The 16,426-nt window shown below is 38.1% G+C and overlaps 1 protein-coding gene across 7 annotated transcripts in view; it reads left to right on the top strand.

The window, feature by feature from the left end:
* The window catches only part of ZNF521 (zinc finger protein 521), a 229,748-nt gene that overhangs the window by 2,285 nt on the left and 211,037 nt on the right, over positions 1–16,426 (top strand). For 3 of the 7 annotated variants that reach the window (XM_041477700.1, XM_041477695.1, XM_041477694.1), the window contains exons 3-4: positions 15,110–15,172; positions 16,223–16,282. The exons of 1 other annotated variant lie outside the window; for it this stretch is intronic. In XM_041477700.1, the coding sequence (XP_041333634.1) occupies positions 15,110–15,172; positions 16,223–16,282 (123 nt within the window). Of the gene's footprint in view, positions 142–15,109; positions 15,173–16,222; positions 16,283–16,426 lie in introns of all 7 variants that reach the window. 3 more of the 7 variants (XM_041477697.1, XM_041477699.1, XM_041477696.1) reach the window with 3 other exon arrangements.

Below are 16,426 nucleotides of genomic sequence, written 5' to 3'. Positions count from 1 at the left end.
GCAGGGGCTTCTCCCCGCTGGCGAGCGGGGAAGGCGGCTGAGGGTGGCTGTCACCTCAAATAAACATCTCTGGATGGGCGCGCTCCTCCCGGGCCGGTGTGTACAGTGCAGTGAAGTTGAATAAAGCCTGGGTGGCGTCAGGTCAGAACATCTATAAGTTGTCTACTTTTGGGGGGTAGGGGTGTGAAGGGGGGAAAGGGGGGCGAGGGGGAAAGGCCATGGGAGTTGAGAGCGACTGTCGCGGCCCGTGGGGCTGCCGGCGGTGCAGGGGCGCGGAGCGCGGCCAGCCCCGGCCGGGGAGGTGACCCGAGCCGCGCCGTGGCGGGCGGCAGGCCTCGTTTCCTTCCCGGCTGGGCTGGCGAACACCAGGAGTTAAGTGCCTGGAAACCAGCGCAGTTTCATAGTTAGAAAGCAGGAGCGGGGTCTGCTTTTATGGACTTGCACAGGAGGACCTGGCAAAAAACTGCACTCCCTTCCCTTGAAACAACTCTTTCCAGGAGTTCCCCTTTCAAAGTCTTCTTGTTGACTTCAGTGAGCTTTAGGGCAGGCTTCAATTCTTTTTTCTTTTCTTTTCTTTTTCTTTTTTATTTTTTTTTTAAACTCTCCAGATACTTTAGAAGGGAATAAAGGGTGCCTTGAATTTACTGCTTTACCTGCTGCTGCTGCCTGTATCTAGTTTACCGAAGTTTGTGCAGTTCAGTGGTGCTTTTGTTTGGCATCTTACGAGGAACAAACGAGCCGCTCTTCCCTTTACCTTTTAAAAATGATACCACAATGAAAGTTCTGTTGCTTGGGCGCACACTTCTATTCCAAGCTTCCTAGGGAGGATTTATTTATGTGTGCATAAGAGTTTTAGAGCCAGTAGGAGAGTGACCAATTAGGCATATTTGCAAAAAGATGCAGGAAAACTTTAACTGAGGGGTAGTCTTAGACCTCCAAGTATTTAAGTGCAAAGGAATAAAGGTTCAGAATAAATTGGCAAATAGAGGAAATTGTTCTCCTGTTAGACATTGGGCATGTTTCACTTGTGGTGATTTGTTACATGTGTTACAGAGAGAAGTTTTGTTTCAAATATCTTCCAGTAAACATCACACTTAATTTAAAACAAAAGATACAGCTTCCATTTTATGTGGAGGTATGGGCTTTGCCTTTCTTAGGCACCAGTTGCCTGAGAATACCTAAAATGAGAAAACAGCAACACTGTAGGTTTCAGATGGAGTAGCTTGGATTTGCTGACAATAAACTACTGACTTGAGAAAACCACTTAATGTTCAGGATGGAGATGACAGAGATTTCTTTGCAGAGTCTTATTTACTATTTTTCAACTAAAACCAGGCAGTAAATCAATCATCATCTGTAATTATTGCTGCAGTAATTACCTTTGGGGAGTAGGTTATCATTCTTGGTGGCCTTTGTTCAAATATCTCTTTCATTTTCCCTGTTTTATTTTTCTTGAATCATGTCAGTTTCTGGGTGGATTAATAGTATTCTGAAAGCAGTCCGATTGTGAGATTTCTGAAAGGGCTAATAATGCGATTCATCTGAGGAGCTGAAAGATGCTTGCATAGACTAGCATTTAAATTCATGGATCAGAGTTTGCCCATCAATTATTACATCTTCATTTTTAGTGAACAAACAAAAGCTGTAAGTAATGTTGCAAGGAGAATTTCAACTGTACCTCCAATGCAGCGCTTATTTAAATTCCTGATTTCTTGAGTATTACTGGTTTAGTCAGTACAAAATGTAGTTCTACAGATAAAAATAAACAGTATTTTAAATAGCTTATTTGAAAAACTATTCTTTGAATGTATGTAAATGAGTTATTTAAACTCATGAGCGCTGTTTTACATCTAAATAAAATATGGAGTTACACATTACATTTCTAATTTGTCATGTACTTAGCAACCCTTTCTGGGGGGAAGATATAAGAGATATTTTTGATATGTCTGTCACTTTTGATAACTTAATTTGAAACTTATGTCTTATGGGAATACCGATACAAGGCAGGTAAATACATTAAAACAAAATGACAATTGAGTTTTTCATATTGAATGCATGAACCTAATGTTCATCTGAAATGGTGGGTGTTAAGAACTAGCTAATTTGTATTTCTTGAAAACACACTTTTTTCAATTACAATTACTCTGGTTTCTGTTTACATTCCTTTTTTTTTTGGGTTTTTTTTTTTTTTTTTCCTTTTCCCCCCTGTTTTGGTTTCTTGCCAACTTTGGTCTGACTGTCCCCCAGCACTTGGTGAAGATTGCATCTCAGCCTTGGACCTAGGAAAGAAAATAGGCACGGCTAACGTTAGATAAGCCCCTTATAATTTAAGAATAATGAAATCTTCTTTTTGAGGAAAAATGATATGTAATTATTTTCTGTGACAAACACTGTCTCTTACAAATACATTGCAGGTTTGTGGCAAAAAAAAAAGTCTCAAAAGGAGAGTAAATGAGAACTTTCTGAAAAACTGCAATTTGAATATCTTGTTTTACTTTAGGAAGGAGAAATTAAAGTTCAACTGGCAGGTACTTTAAGGCAGGGGAAGGATCAGTTGCAACAAACTCATCAGTCCTGACCTATATTTCATTCTACTGATTAATTTATCCCATTTCCTTGGCTAGTTTCTGAAAAAAAAAAATCTATTAAGTATCATTGACCTGATCAAAATCACCTAATGTGTTTGGTGAGGAAGAGAGGGAGGATAGCTGGAGAAAAGCAGGTGGGGAAAGAGAAGTCGGAGATATGATACTCGTGTACAAGCCCTAAAAGAGGCACTGTACAAATGAAGGGTATCAAAGAAGGGCAATTGTTATGTCTCCTTAAACTCCTGACATCCAAGGGCACAGCCATTCCCGAAGTAAAACTGTGGTAGAGACCCCTGTGATGAGAAAGCAAGGGAGGGGGGCAGAGCAGCTTCTTGTATGTTGTTTAACTTGGCCATTATGAGTTGTAAACCTGTTTTTGTGACTTGGCATGCTTTGGAGATATCACACTTGGGTTGCTGACTGCCTCCCCCCCCTCCTTCCTTTCTGGTTTATGGGGTTTTACTTTTAGGAGAGCTTGAGGTTTTTTTCTTTGCTCTTACTACCGGCTTTTGATGAGAAAGTTTGTTTAGGAAAAATGTTACAAAAATACAATCACGTGCAAAGAAAACTAGGCATTCTTTATACAAAACTGAATGCAAATGTAGTTCTACTAAATGTTAAACACAAGTTTCTAAGCTAAAGCCAGGTAATATTCATTAATAGTTCAAAGCCACCCATGAAAAATCACTGAAATGGTAGTTGTTAGATAAGCTATCACAAGGAAACTAGTACAGCTTCACATGTTTAATAGAAGTGCTGATCTCTGATTTCTTTTTGTGGAAAAAAAACCCAAACAACCTGTGGTTTTACTTCAGAGTAAATTTTTACTCAATGTAATTTTGTGTCCTACATGCAGAAATAAAATTACTAAATGTTAGTTCCTAGAAAGATGAACGGGATGCATTTCTCAGTTGTATTTTACATACCCATGCTCTGCTTAAAGAAGGCTTGAAATATATTGCCAAGCCCAGAATGTCTTCTGAAGTTCCCTGTTTTTGAGGAAACCTAGATAATCTTTCCATCTTGAATGAATTTACAACTGCAGCTCAATTCATGCAGAGTGTCGGTGTACTGAGCGAATGTATCTGTGTTTTAATGGGACCTGTTTCCTCAGCAGAGATTCCGAGGAAAGGGTATTTCTCATGCAGAGGTGCAGGCTATGTGGTACCAAGGAAGGTAGAAAAGTAATGGATTAAAAGAAAACTGTTATTAACCAGCAGCAATAGTTCAGAGAGAATTTGACAGTCGGATTTCTTTCCAACAGTAGCCTTTACATTTCTCTGTATCTGTCAACTGTTTGAATGTTTGTTTGCAGCCCCAGCCCTCCCTGGCTTCCAAATTGCATGGGCTAGACTCAAAAGTCATGGGATTGTCTGCTGATTAGACTATAATCAATCCAGCATAAACAAAACCAGCAATTAGTATTGGCATTATTTCTGTGAACTTGACTTAAAGTTTCAGTATTATTGGTCCAAATAACTTTTTTTCTGAACGGGCTGTTTTCAGGAACTGTGTTATTTTGGCATCATCATTTTATAGGGAGGGAACAAAAAATTCATGAGATTCCATTTGGCCTGAAAAGCAAAAACATCTGTTTGATGCATGAGTAAATTGCTGGCTTGTATTTGGCCATCCAAAAAAGGGCAAAAATTAAGATACCGAACATAAAAGAGTACATTAAAAAAAAAAAAAAGAAATTACAAAGAGGATTTAAGATTAGCATCTTTTTATAATACAGGCTATTTATAGTGTTCTGTTTAGGACTTGCCAAAGCATGCCTTTATGTATTAAAAAAATCCCTAACAACAAAAACATCCCTAACCTTAAGTAATATTCATTGACTTTGGCAATGCATATTGATAGTCTTGATTAGCTGCAGGATTACAGTAATGCTGCCCAGTCATTTCTGGGGCCAGCATGAGTTATACTGACCATCTTTGTCTGCTGCTTGGGGTTAGGCACCATTAAAACTGAGCATCTAAACAGCTACTGGCTGTACTGCTAGTTTCCACAAAGGTGAAATCTTGTGACAAAGATAATATTAAGAGGTTTAGTAAGGCTGCTGATGTGTTTGGATTGGTTTGATTTTGTTTTCCTGAGTTGCTGTTAACTTGTGCAACAAGGGAAGATGTCAGTATGGAGTCACTTATCTAACATGTGTAGGATAACGTTATCCACCATGATCTAAGATCTCTTGAAAGGCTTTATGTTGCTCTATAATTCATTCTGTCTAATTTACAGCTGGTTTAATAGCTCTCAATTCTTTGTTCTGAAACACGATTCAATATTTTCAAACTTGCACATTTTGAAAAAAAAAAATCTTCCTTTTGAATAACTGTGCATGAGCAAAAGATCCAGAAAAACCACTAACATTTTATGTAGACCATATGGATTCAGTATTTTTTTCTGTGTAAAAGAATTAAAATAAGATATTTGGAGGGTTTTTTTGTAGATTGATTGAAATACAGTATAAGTTCCGCTACCCTAAGACAACCTCCTAGAATCTTTTCCTAGCTATATTTTACAGTTTCCATTGGCTTCTGCAGGCTGCCTGAGCTCAGAATCAGTCCCAGCTGGGGGTTGGGAAAATGCATTATTTCACTTAAATCAGAACTGTGGCATATATATGTACATATATATAAATATTTCCCTGAAGGGACAACACACAGATCTACAAAGAATTGGCCTGTTTTATTTGGTGCTGTGAAAATGTACATGTCTGCTTTCAAATACATTCTGCAGAGTGTTACTACAAAGCATTAAAGTTTTCCAGTTGCTGTCTTTATAAAAGTTGGACAGCACAAGAGAGGCTTTTAAATACTTTTAAATCGTAATGTAACATTTGGCATAGGACTCTGACAAAAGATGGATGTGCAAAGACCAAAAGAGGTGGTGAGGTTTGTTTTTGTTTTAAAATTAGACAACTTGGGTTCTATTTCACCTCAAGTATGAGTAATTATGCTAGTTTAGCAATTATTAGAGATGAAAGAAATTCTGTTAGATATGAGTCTCCTAAACTTCAGTAGCTTTAGTTTTAGCCAGGATAATGATCAAGGAGTAGTTAGCCATATGCCTAGGGACTATGCTGTAGCAAAAAAGATAGGGCTGATCTTGGGGGTATCCTTATTGCAACATGTTATAATTAACATTTTCATTCAATCCTCCTACTTTCCAAAAAAATCTGCTTTATTCTTTTCTGTGCACATTGGTAAGACTGCACAAAATTGCTCTCTTCCAATGAATTTTTGAACCAGGACAGTTGTCTTCCATATTTAGAATATTACTTAACATGGGCCATGGGTTTTTTTAGTTTCATATATATTTTTCCCCTTTATACTGCGTAATTATTAAGAAAAAAGATGTAGAAGACTTTTGTCCCCTCCTTTTTAGGATTTAGTCTAAGTTATACATGTCCTTCTGGGCTGTGCATGTTTGGGTTTTAGATTTTCCTTTATCTAGGGTGATGCTGTGCATGCCATGCTGCAACTGTTCTTTGTACAGTTGAATCCATAGAATGTGTATTCAAAAGGGTTGTAGGGCTGTTACGTACCAATTCTACACAATTAAAACCCAACGAAATTTTATTTTGGGGGTTTGTTTTCATTGTGGTCCCCTTCCCTTTTTTTTTTCTTGTTGTGCCATGGGAGTAAGAAGAGTGTTTTTTCAGTGAGTGATTCGTCTCATACTTTCACTTTTAAATGTAGGTGCAATTAGGTGCAATTTTTCTTTGGAAGAGTAGGAATTCTAGTCCTTCAAGATTTCTTAAAGTTATCTATCTATCTATCTATCTATCTTTCTATCTATCTTTCTATCTATCTATGTCAGTATAGTGACATTCCCCCATTCTCTATTTAATGTGATATGGGCTTACTCCAGTTCTTGAAAAATGCAATATCAGTAACTAGCTAGCCTTCTTGCAAATTTGGCAGTGCTAGTCCTTAGTTAGACAGCTGGCTGAAGCAGAACACCTTTTTGTCCTGAGGAAAAATGGATGGGATGTTGATAGTTTTCCTTCTGCCTCAAACCAGGTTTTGGAGAGCTTATTCTCTCATGCAGAGGCAATAACCTGGAGCATGAATTTTGTCCTTACCTAACACGAATGCAAAACCACTCTCCAGTTTCTCACAGAGATGCTCAGTGTTCCACACAAATGTGGAAAAGCTGGAGCACTTCTATATCTAAATGTCCCGGTTGACTGTAAAATAGATGGCTTTTGTGCACAGTCCCTGAGACCTGTTGTACTCTTACTATTTTTATGTTGTGTTTTGCTGGAAAAATATATTTCAAACAATGAATTCCTTGATAATTGATTTTCTAGTTTCATTTTTCTGTTGTTCACTCTTTTGTTAACATATCAAGCTCAACTTCCACTATTGATTCATTCATTTTTTGAAAGAAGCTTTAAAAACAAAAATAAAATGACTGCTCTGTTTCTGGACTGGATGATGTGATGTAGTGAGGCAGTGTTCTTGGGAAGACCAGGCTATGCTTTGATCAACAAAAACTTTCTCTGGCACTGAATTATGATGGCTGGGGTTTTTTTTTTCCAGACAGAGTCAAGTGACTTTCTAACTTTTGACAGTGGCAGTAGGAAGGAGGAGGGGGTGGGGAAGTTAATTATTTTCCACCTCCAAAGAATACAATTGTGAGGAAGGAACTTTCTGATTCACTGGTTCCAGGACAACAGGATGTCAAGATCCATGCCTGATGTAACGTTTTCACTCTGAAGATGGGAGGAGGAAATGGGTTTGTATTGGCTTCTGCGTGCAACCACTGACCGGGAAGGGATTGTGTTACGTGACTTATAAAGAACCAGAGCGCAGGAAGAGATTTGGTTTGCAATTTCTGGTGAATCTGTTGAGTAGGACACTTGCTTGTCAGATGAAAATGTAAATCAATGAAGAAAGGTCAGAAATCTCTAAGGGAAAAATATTAAAAAAAAAAAAAAAAAAAGGGCTTGCATGCTGCAAGATGTTCAGTGCTTAGATGCTGCTCTGCTTAGTTTGTAGCTGCCTATTGGAATAGTCACCTTGCACCAAACTCTTGGATTCTTTAAATAGCTCACGGGTGCTTAGGGGTTTATGAATGTTGTTGAGTAGAAATTATTTTGAGGAGACAGTAGGAAAAACTTGGACATAATAATGTGTCTTAGCTCTTCCCCTGTTTTAGATGTGGGTATCTTAGTGCAACAGGGCGTCTTACAGCAGTCACTTACCTGACTCAGGTTTTGGAGACAGAGATAAAATTCCTTTCCTTCTAGGCTAGAAAGAATTGAGGTGGTGTGCTGCTGCTCTTCCTCTCTCCTTTGCTGATGAACGAAAAATCTTTGCTCTGCTGGGATGTGAGAGGCAGGAGTTCTATTTTGTGCTTTGTCTAAAGGTGTTTTATCTTTATCTCACAGGGAGGACATCAGTCATTACATAGCAACATATTGTGTTATGTGTGTGAGTTGCCCTGTTATTTTTGTCAATGCCGTTCCCCTTTTCAAAAGTCTAATTATTTTTTGGACAAGAAAGTGAGAAAGAGTGGGAGACTCAGGGCTCTAATAGCTTGAGTACCTTGAAGAAAAAGGGGAGACCTGGGTCCTGGTCTGCCATGTACTTTCTGCCACTTCTGATGAATTATTTCAGTGCAACTAGAATTGGATTTCACTTATCCCACTTCCTGTGACAGTGCCCCAACCACAGGGATAAAATATCATGCTAATTCTTCTTGTTTCTAGTTCACTGAATATTGTAGATGAAGTATGGTAGCTTCAACAGCAATGAATGAGTGCACTTCAAGTCTGAGGGTAAGTGTTCTCTGTTAGGAAGCTCACGATGTGAGTACAAATCCTTCTGATAGAGGAGAAAGTTCCACCCACATCCTGGGTGAGTGATCTAACCAGTGGATGTGGGCAAGAGGGGAAAAGTAAGATGTGTTTCAACCCACACATTTTCTGCCAGGGTTTTATAGCAACCAGGGAATGGTATATGAACTCCCAAGCACCAGCCTGTAAGGCTGCATCTAAACCCAGGGCAGGCAGGAGAATACTCAATTGCCCACTGTCCAGCTGTGGTGGGCTTCAGTTTGATTTCAGCACTGAGAAAGCCTTGATGGTAAAACCACAGTGGCATCTGAACAGAACTGCTGACAATTTAGTTGCAGCATCCCCTCGCTAGTTTTTTGGCTTCTCCTCTGTGGATATAGACCAGATTGCTGTTCTACATGATAGCAAGCCATCTAGAATAGAGCAGAGAGTCTGAGGGATCAAAAATTAACTTAAAAACCGTAGTATAGAATAGAAGGAGATCTCTGATAAATCAGGGATAATCTCACTTGAAAGGAGGTAGGTGTTTGGTTTGGTTTTTATTGACTCAGATAAATGCATGTCTTTAGGTAATAGAGCTAAGGCATGCAGCTGTATTTCGGTTTGGTATTGGAACAGTGTCAGACAGCCCAAAGTCCTCAATGTAAGTGTCCCATTTTAGGCACATAAATAAATGATTTAAATTTCAGCGGGAAAGATCATCTACAGTAAGATTTACTGTAAGTCTTCATAGCCTTTCTTTATATCACCTGTCTTCAGACTTGTGTAATGTTGTTTACTTTGAGGTTCTATGATCCATACATCAGTTTAATTCCAATTGCTGTCTCTTGCTGAGTTTAGACTTTTGTAGACAGTGTTTAGTGGATTTCCTGTTTTCTAAGCACAGTTAAAAATATAGTCTGTAGAAGCACCAGGAATTTGTATTTGTCATGTTGAGTAATAAAGCTAGGGTGATACAGAGCTTCAGGATATTGAGGGGAATAACTCTGAATGTGTTTGTATTAAGTACTGGACTTGGTAATTAGGGTTAAAATTTATCTTAGCCTCCTAATTTCTGTCTTCCCCCAAAATGGACTGGCTGCCCACAGCGCATTGTCAGGAAGGGTGGTGGAGTACTCCGTCTAGGACAGGCAAGACAGCTGAAAATCCTGACCCTGGTGCTAAGTACTGTCTCCCTCTCACTTTGCTTATTCTCACCTTGGTTCTCAATTTGACTCTGAGATCTATTATAATCTGTTACGTTGCATGATAGAGTCTTAGGGATGACTGAAATTTACCTGAGATTTATGAAAAGCTCTAAGATTCTTTGGAGAAAAGTACATTTTAAAATATAACCTTATTAGTGTACTTAACAATAGAAATATGAGTATATGTATATGTGGTTTAACCTTTTAAAAGGATGCATGGTTATGGAGGCAAAGTTAGAATTTCATACAGGATTAATTAATCTATTACCTCAGCTATCCCAAAAAGTATTCCCTCCCTCTACCCAGCTTTGGGGTTTAGAATTATACCTCTGCTGCTGGAAAGAGCATCTTCTGCCTTTTCTGCACACACTGTTATGTAAAACTGGACGTCTTTAGGCTGTCACATTTGGATACTTTCATCCTTGAGATCAAGGGTTGGAAGAATATCCAAAGGATTTCTTAAGCATAATTTCTTTCCACTTAAGTATATTTATTACTTTTATGTTTATGTGCTGCCTAGGAAAATACTTTATTTTAGCATAAGAATAATATTTTCCAACCACTGCAGTTTAATTGGGAACTCCTAATTCAGTCATTCTACAAGAAGAACATTAGGGGAAAAAAAAACAAGCTCAGTGTTGGGACAGACTAAAGAGAGGAGTGAAGAATTTGAGTGCTATGAGGGACTTTGTCTTCTGGAAAAAGCAAATGCAAAAGGAAAGAATGCTTTATATAACAGGAATCTTTTAAGGAAAATAATTTCCAATGTCAAGAGAATATTGTTACCATGCTGGGGGGGGGAATAGAAATGGGAAAAGGGATATGTCACAGCACAAAGGAAAACAAATCAGCCATATACATATTCATGCATATGATTAATTGGACTTTTGTAAAGCTGTGGCTACACACAGAACTGATTTTCAATGGAGTTCTGGAATATTTGAAATGTTAATATGCCAATGCATTTCTTTTTCCAATTGTCCCCACACTAAAGTCTTTGGGAGGATTTACATTTGACACTCAGATTGGTAATCTAGCTAGTAGCTGATAGACATGAGTTGATGCTAGGTGGAGCTGGTCAGAAAACAATACTTTCTTAGTAGTTCTGAACTTTTATGAATGTCAGTTGTCTTAAAGGCCATTATGAAGCATTCTGAAATGTTTGCTGAATTCCAGAAGTCACCCACTGAATTGCTGCTCTTGTGTGCCACAGCCAGGTGTGAAATCCTCTGAGGGCATGTGTCAGCCAGAAGGGTTTGGGAGGTGAGTCTTAGACACCAGTGGTAGCTAGGGAGAGAAGAAAGTCAGGGAAGGTGTAGTCCTAGCAGGTGATTCATTGACACGTGATCCTGAATTTAATACTTCTCTGTAACTTCTTTAATTTCAATTTTGTATCCTGACTGAACCCTTGTGGAGACGTATTTCCACAGCATGTTATTGCAAAGTGTGAAACATCTTTAGAATCCATTGACTTTAATAGAGCTAGAGGATACTCAACGTCCCCTGCAACTGGCTCTTAAATTTGCCTTCTGCTATATGATTAATCTGTCTGCCCATTCTTAATATCTACCTGTAGATGGTGGCAGTATGAATGTCCTCTTGGTTTTTATGTGGCCACGAGGAGTAGCGGAGAGATACTTCCAGAAATTACAGTCATTTGTAGATACTGAAATAATGGCACACACGTTTTATTTCTGTTCTGTCTCAGTAACTCAGTAAATTGTGTATTGATTATGCTAATACAGCTAGTGTCTCTATTACTTGTCTGCAGAAATTATTCAAACATGTAGATTGAAGATGCACTTGGCAAAGTTACCATCCTAAGAAAAAGGCTTTTGTGCAAAGATGGCTTTAAATTGAATTACTAATCATATGCTAATGGAAGTTTATAGATCAAGTATTGAATTGTACAAAATGTAAAGTGCAAGGTAAAAATATGTATTCTAAACTTCTTATCCTGACAGTCTTAGTTGCTACACTAGGTTTATTTTCACATCTCTCAAGGAATATGTTTTATGAAGGGATAAATCAATAGCAATCTATTTTTATAGTTTATTTTGGGATATGTAGCTTCTCCTGCTTTGTTTACCAAGCTGAATAGAGGCTCAGGCATTTGGGGCAGTTATTTTTTTTTTCTTTTTCAAAATTTATTAATCTACCTAGACTACAAGAAAACTGACTTTTTTCAATTATCTTTTGCTTTTATTTTATTATGGTTTGTAGTAGGTCAGAAACCATAAATCTTAGCCAGAGTTCTCCAAAAGGCTTCCCTTTCAGTGAAAGTGTAATTTTCCACATTTCTAATTTTATCCATGTCTTTTCTGTACAAGTTTTTTCCAGGCATCAACCAGAAATTACTTGTTCTCTTCCTTAGGGTGCTAAATCTACAGATTAACTTTTCAAAGAAGGGGAATCCTGGTTACTCAGTAGAATATGGATGAAATTTTGCAAGCTAGAAAAATCTGTATCTATTTTGTAGCAACTTTAGAAAGCAATCTCTCTCCTTTATGGTCTAACCATGAGTCTCATGAACAGACTAAGCAAAAGGGGTGAAATCCTCATTGATCAGCAGGTGTTGCTGTAGAGCAGTCAGGAGCTTAATTCTAAATTTAGGACCTCTCTATCAAAATTCCCACAGGTTTTCCTCATTGGCTGTCCTTGATGGTTCTACTTGATTTGTTGCATTGGTTTTTTTGTTTTGGTTTATTTTTGCTTTTTTTTTTTTTTGTTTTTGTTTTTGTGGTGTGGTTTTTCGTTTGTTTGTTTGGTTTTTTATTATTTCTTTAAAAAGGAATAAAAAGTCAGTCTTAATGCTGACAATCAGTAGCCTAGGCATGAGATGTGCTCTGAATTGAAACCAGGGTTTGCCTTGGACACTGGCTGTACCAAAGCTGAAACATCTTAAACTTTCACATGGATACAGCTTCAGTTTAGAGATATAATTTATATTTTTTTAAAGTAAAATTTTAAAAACTGTTATCTGTCCAACGCACAGCTTTTATAATGTGAGACAGAAATGACATGTTGAATTTCTTTTTTTCTGTACTGATATATTTTTAAAATTGCTCTCAAGAAGTGTGGTGCCACAGTTTTAGTGAACTACTCCATTTTTGAAATTTTATTACTTGGGGTTCCTGTTTTTGTTTCTCGGAAGTTGTCCTGAGAAAATGGGTAGGAGGAAATTGATCATTTGTTGTTTTAAGGAACAGATGAGTCTATTGAGAAATATACTACAGCTAACAAAACAGGTGACCTGTGGTCATAAACATGTAGTTGTAGGGACAAGGAATATTGTTGCTTTCATGACAACATGTATCTGGAAGTTCTGTTCAGCCGTAAGGTCACTTATTCATACTGGATTGGCAATGTAATATTCTGCTTTCCTGTGGTCTCTGCTTCACTGGTATTCCGCCTTCATTACATAGAATTCATCTCATCTTATGCTAGGATATGGTATATGCTGTAATGAAGGTGACATCTCTGTGTGCAATTACAGTCTTAGGGTATCAATAATTTTGATGTTTGAATTAATAATATTGCATACATGCTACTCTTTTATTTGCGTACCATACTTCTTCCTTTTTTAGTTACATGCCATGCTTGTGCTAGAAAAAGGGTTTTGGTTAGCAAAATTTAAATCATCCCTTTGTATAGATTCTGTTTAAAGGTGGTGTTTTCTGAAAGAAAACAGTGTAGTTAATATTTAAGGGAGGTTAACGTTGGTTGGTTGTCATTCTGCCTTTCTTTGCTGAATTTAGCAGTGGCCTGAGAGCTGAAACAGCACTGAAGTTTTCAGAATCTGTTTGTGAAAAGGTGTTAAGTGCTAATCGAGAGCTTATCTGATGCTACCAGCTGTAGCCTACTTAATGTAAGGAATACCCTTGCAAGTTGGAGGAAGGAGCTGACTTAATGCAAAGGAAAATGAGATGCATTTTGTAGGTGACTCTCTAATTCAGTGGGTTTTGTAGAATAGTTTTCTTTTTCTTTTTACCATTTCCCTCCCTAAATATTGTTTTATTTTTCCTGACAAATATGTCAGCCTAATTGACTATTATTGAAAAGTCTGTGCCATGGCCTGTTGTGATTTACTTGCTTCTGTTGTGACTGAGAATCCTTAAAGGGATGAGCAAGGGTTTAGAAAAATGCTAACCACAATGCTACCTGCTTTTATACTTGTTTTCTTTTATAAGTGCAATAAAGACATAGTGGTCAGCCTTTGTTGAAAGCAAACCTCAGCTCTCACAGAATTTTCAGATCCCGAAATAGCAGGGAAGTTGTAAAATGTTTGTTTTCACAAGGCATACACTGCCATGTTTTCATGGTACAAAATTGCATACCTGGAAACAATTAGTTAGACAGTATCCATGTTTATTTTTTCCATTTTAGGAGCTAAAGATGTTTGGTGTACCTCTCAGTCAGCAGTGTGAAGCTGAGTACATTTCACTGTGCAATCACATCTCAGGAGCAGTGAGAGATTCTGGTACTGCAGCTGGTGGCAGTAGACATTGAGGACAGAGCAGCAGAAAAAATTAACTCTTTCATTTTGGTTTACACTTGATAGTGGAGATCTCGTTTACTTCTCAGCAGGTAGCCACTTGGGAATCAGTTATTGAAAAGTTCACATTTGAAGACCTTAATTCCATCTTGATAGTTAAGAAATGGTAGAGTTCTTAAACTGCTTTTTTGAACTGAGAAGGGACATTTGCCATGGTTGAGGACAGCAGATACATCTACAACCTTTAATAAGGCTGATTAGTAGGTAGTGATGATCAAAGTTAATTTCCTTTTGAAGGATGGAAGAATGGACTAATTTTCAGTTTTAGAGCTTGTTCTTAAGTACATTTTTTGGAAATACATCATATTTAGGAATATGTTTTGGAAACACATCAGCAGCTAATGATGGACATAAATAGGGTCAGATTAGGCTGCTGCAGAGGTTTTCCTGGGAATTTTGAGGGGGGTCACAATAGATGGTATCTCTTTTTTTGGTTTGTTTTTAATTGTATACTAGTTTTATTCATTATTTTTCTTGCTTTATTAATGAAACTTACTGATCTGTGCTACCTTAGAGAAAAATCTTCTATATAGCTTAGTGTGTGTTTGACCACGCGTTCCCCAAACCTCAGCTTTTCATGAGCTTTTCCCACTGCTTTCTTTGTCTGACCGGTTTCCTTCAGCTGTGAGGATGCTGGGATGGCTGCTTCAGTGTAACAAAGAAAATCCTACAGTGTTATCACAGCTGAGGTACTGGTAACATCGTGGCTGCAAAAACACAAGTTGAGCTCATAAATTAGCTCATAAAATCATATTTTGCGCAATACTGGACTGACTGCAGGGCTGGGGAAACTTTTATCAGATCTCTGTAGATGAGAAGAGTTTGCTTGCGAGCCGCAGCTCTGGGATAGAGATATAGATTGTTTAGAGTCCTTCAGAGATTGTACTTGACTCTTTCTGATATATGCACTGTATTACAAGTGTCTGGTGTTCTAAGAGTGTCCTTATGAAAACTGGTGTTTTTTTTCTAGAAACTCAGATTCTAGAAACAACCAGTTGTATGAAGCCTTGGGGTTGGCGGAGGAGGAAAAGAGGTACCTGTGGAGTGTGTATATGTATCTCTTCTTTTGCATATATGTCTAGATTTATATGTGACCCCTAAGTGTTGCACTCTCTTGTCCCACGAACCAGGAAAAATGCCTCAAATCTTTGGGCATTTAATTCAGTTGCATGATTATTTTTTGAGGTCTGAATTCTTGGGAGTGGAAATGCTGCAGAAGTGCAGTCTTTCCCCTTTCAGCTTTTTCCCCTGTGGAGGCAGAATGAATTCTTTTCTCTCCGTTGTTCTCTAACTCAAAGAACTCAGTCTTTGGGAGAATAAAAAGGAAATGGTTCTGCCTTTTAGCTCTTCCCTTACTTTTGCTTTGGGAGAGTCAATCTTACTTAGGCATCGTATCAGAACGTAAGAGAACAGCGCTCTCTAATTTTTCAAAGTAGCAGCAGAATGGCTCTTGTTAGGTTCACTCACCCAACAAGTTTTGAATAGTGAATCTGACAAGAATTGTATTGTTTTTAGTTCTACTGCTCTGGAAAGCTGTGAGCCAAGGGAAAGATGCTGGCATGGTATATACAGTAAAACAGCATGGGGTTAGTTCTCCTTTGCAAGGCTGTCTGCACTGCTGAGATGTTTGCTACTGAATATAGGATTATTACTATTTTTTAAAGCTTATGTGTGAACTAGCACACACACCTCTCCCATCTGCCAGGAGAAGGCTTTCTCTTATCTGTGTGGAGCAAGCAGAATCTTAAAGCCCATAATTGTTCTCTTATTTAGATCCGTAATCAAATACAGTAAAGTGCATTGAAGACAAATATCCCAGAGGAAATTCGATTTGTTTTTTTAAGCCATGAAAAAGATTTGGTCAGTCTGCTCTCAGATTTGTAGCTTCCATACAGCAATGTATTCTGTCTTGGTCTGGTCTCCACTTTCGCACTTTGCAGTGCAGCTTTTCTTGCCCGTGTTGTGCAAGCATTGCTGGCTTTCAGAACTGAGGCTGGTGTAAAGATGCTTGAAACACTTCAGCTACCTACCTAACATCTTTTTTGTTTGTTTTGTTTTTGTTTTGTTTACCTTTTTCTGACAGTAGAAGAAAATGAAACAGAGGACCATCAGGCAGGTGTGGGACACACAGCCGCACAGACTGGTAATGCTGAATTCCTTCATTAGTGCTTGCTTACTATTTGACAACAGTGTGAGGGATTTTTGTATCGGGGTGTTTTTGCAAAGTCTGCACTCTTCTTTCTCTGTTTCAGCTTAGGATGCATTCTTGGGGCTTGCAATGGAAAAT

Source organism: Pyrgilauda ruficollis, unplaced genomic scaffold (assembly GCF_017590135.1).
Source record: "Pyrgilauda ruficollis isolate IOZ18807 unplaced genomic scaffold, ASM1759013v1 scaffold41, whole genome shotgun sequence".
Classification (NCBI taxonomy): domain Eukaryota; kingdom Metazoa; phylum Chordata; class Aves; order Passeriformes; family Passeridae; genus Pyrgilauda; species Pyrgilauda ruficollis.
This window is presented reverse-complemented; position numbering and strand designations above follow the sequence as displayed.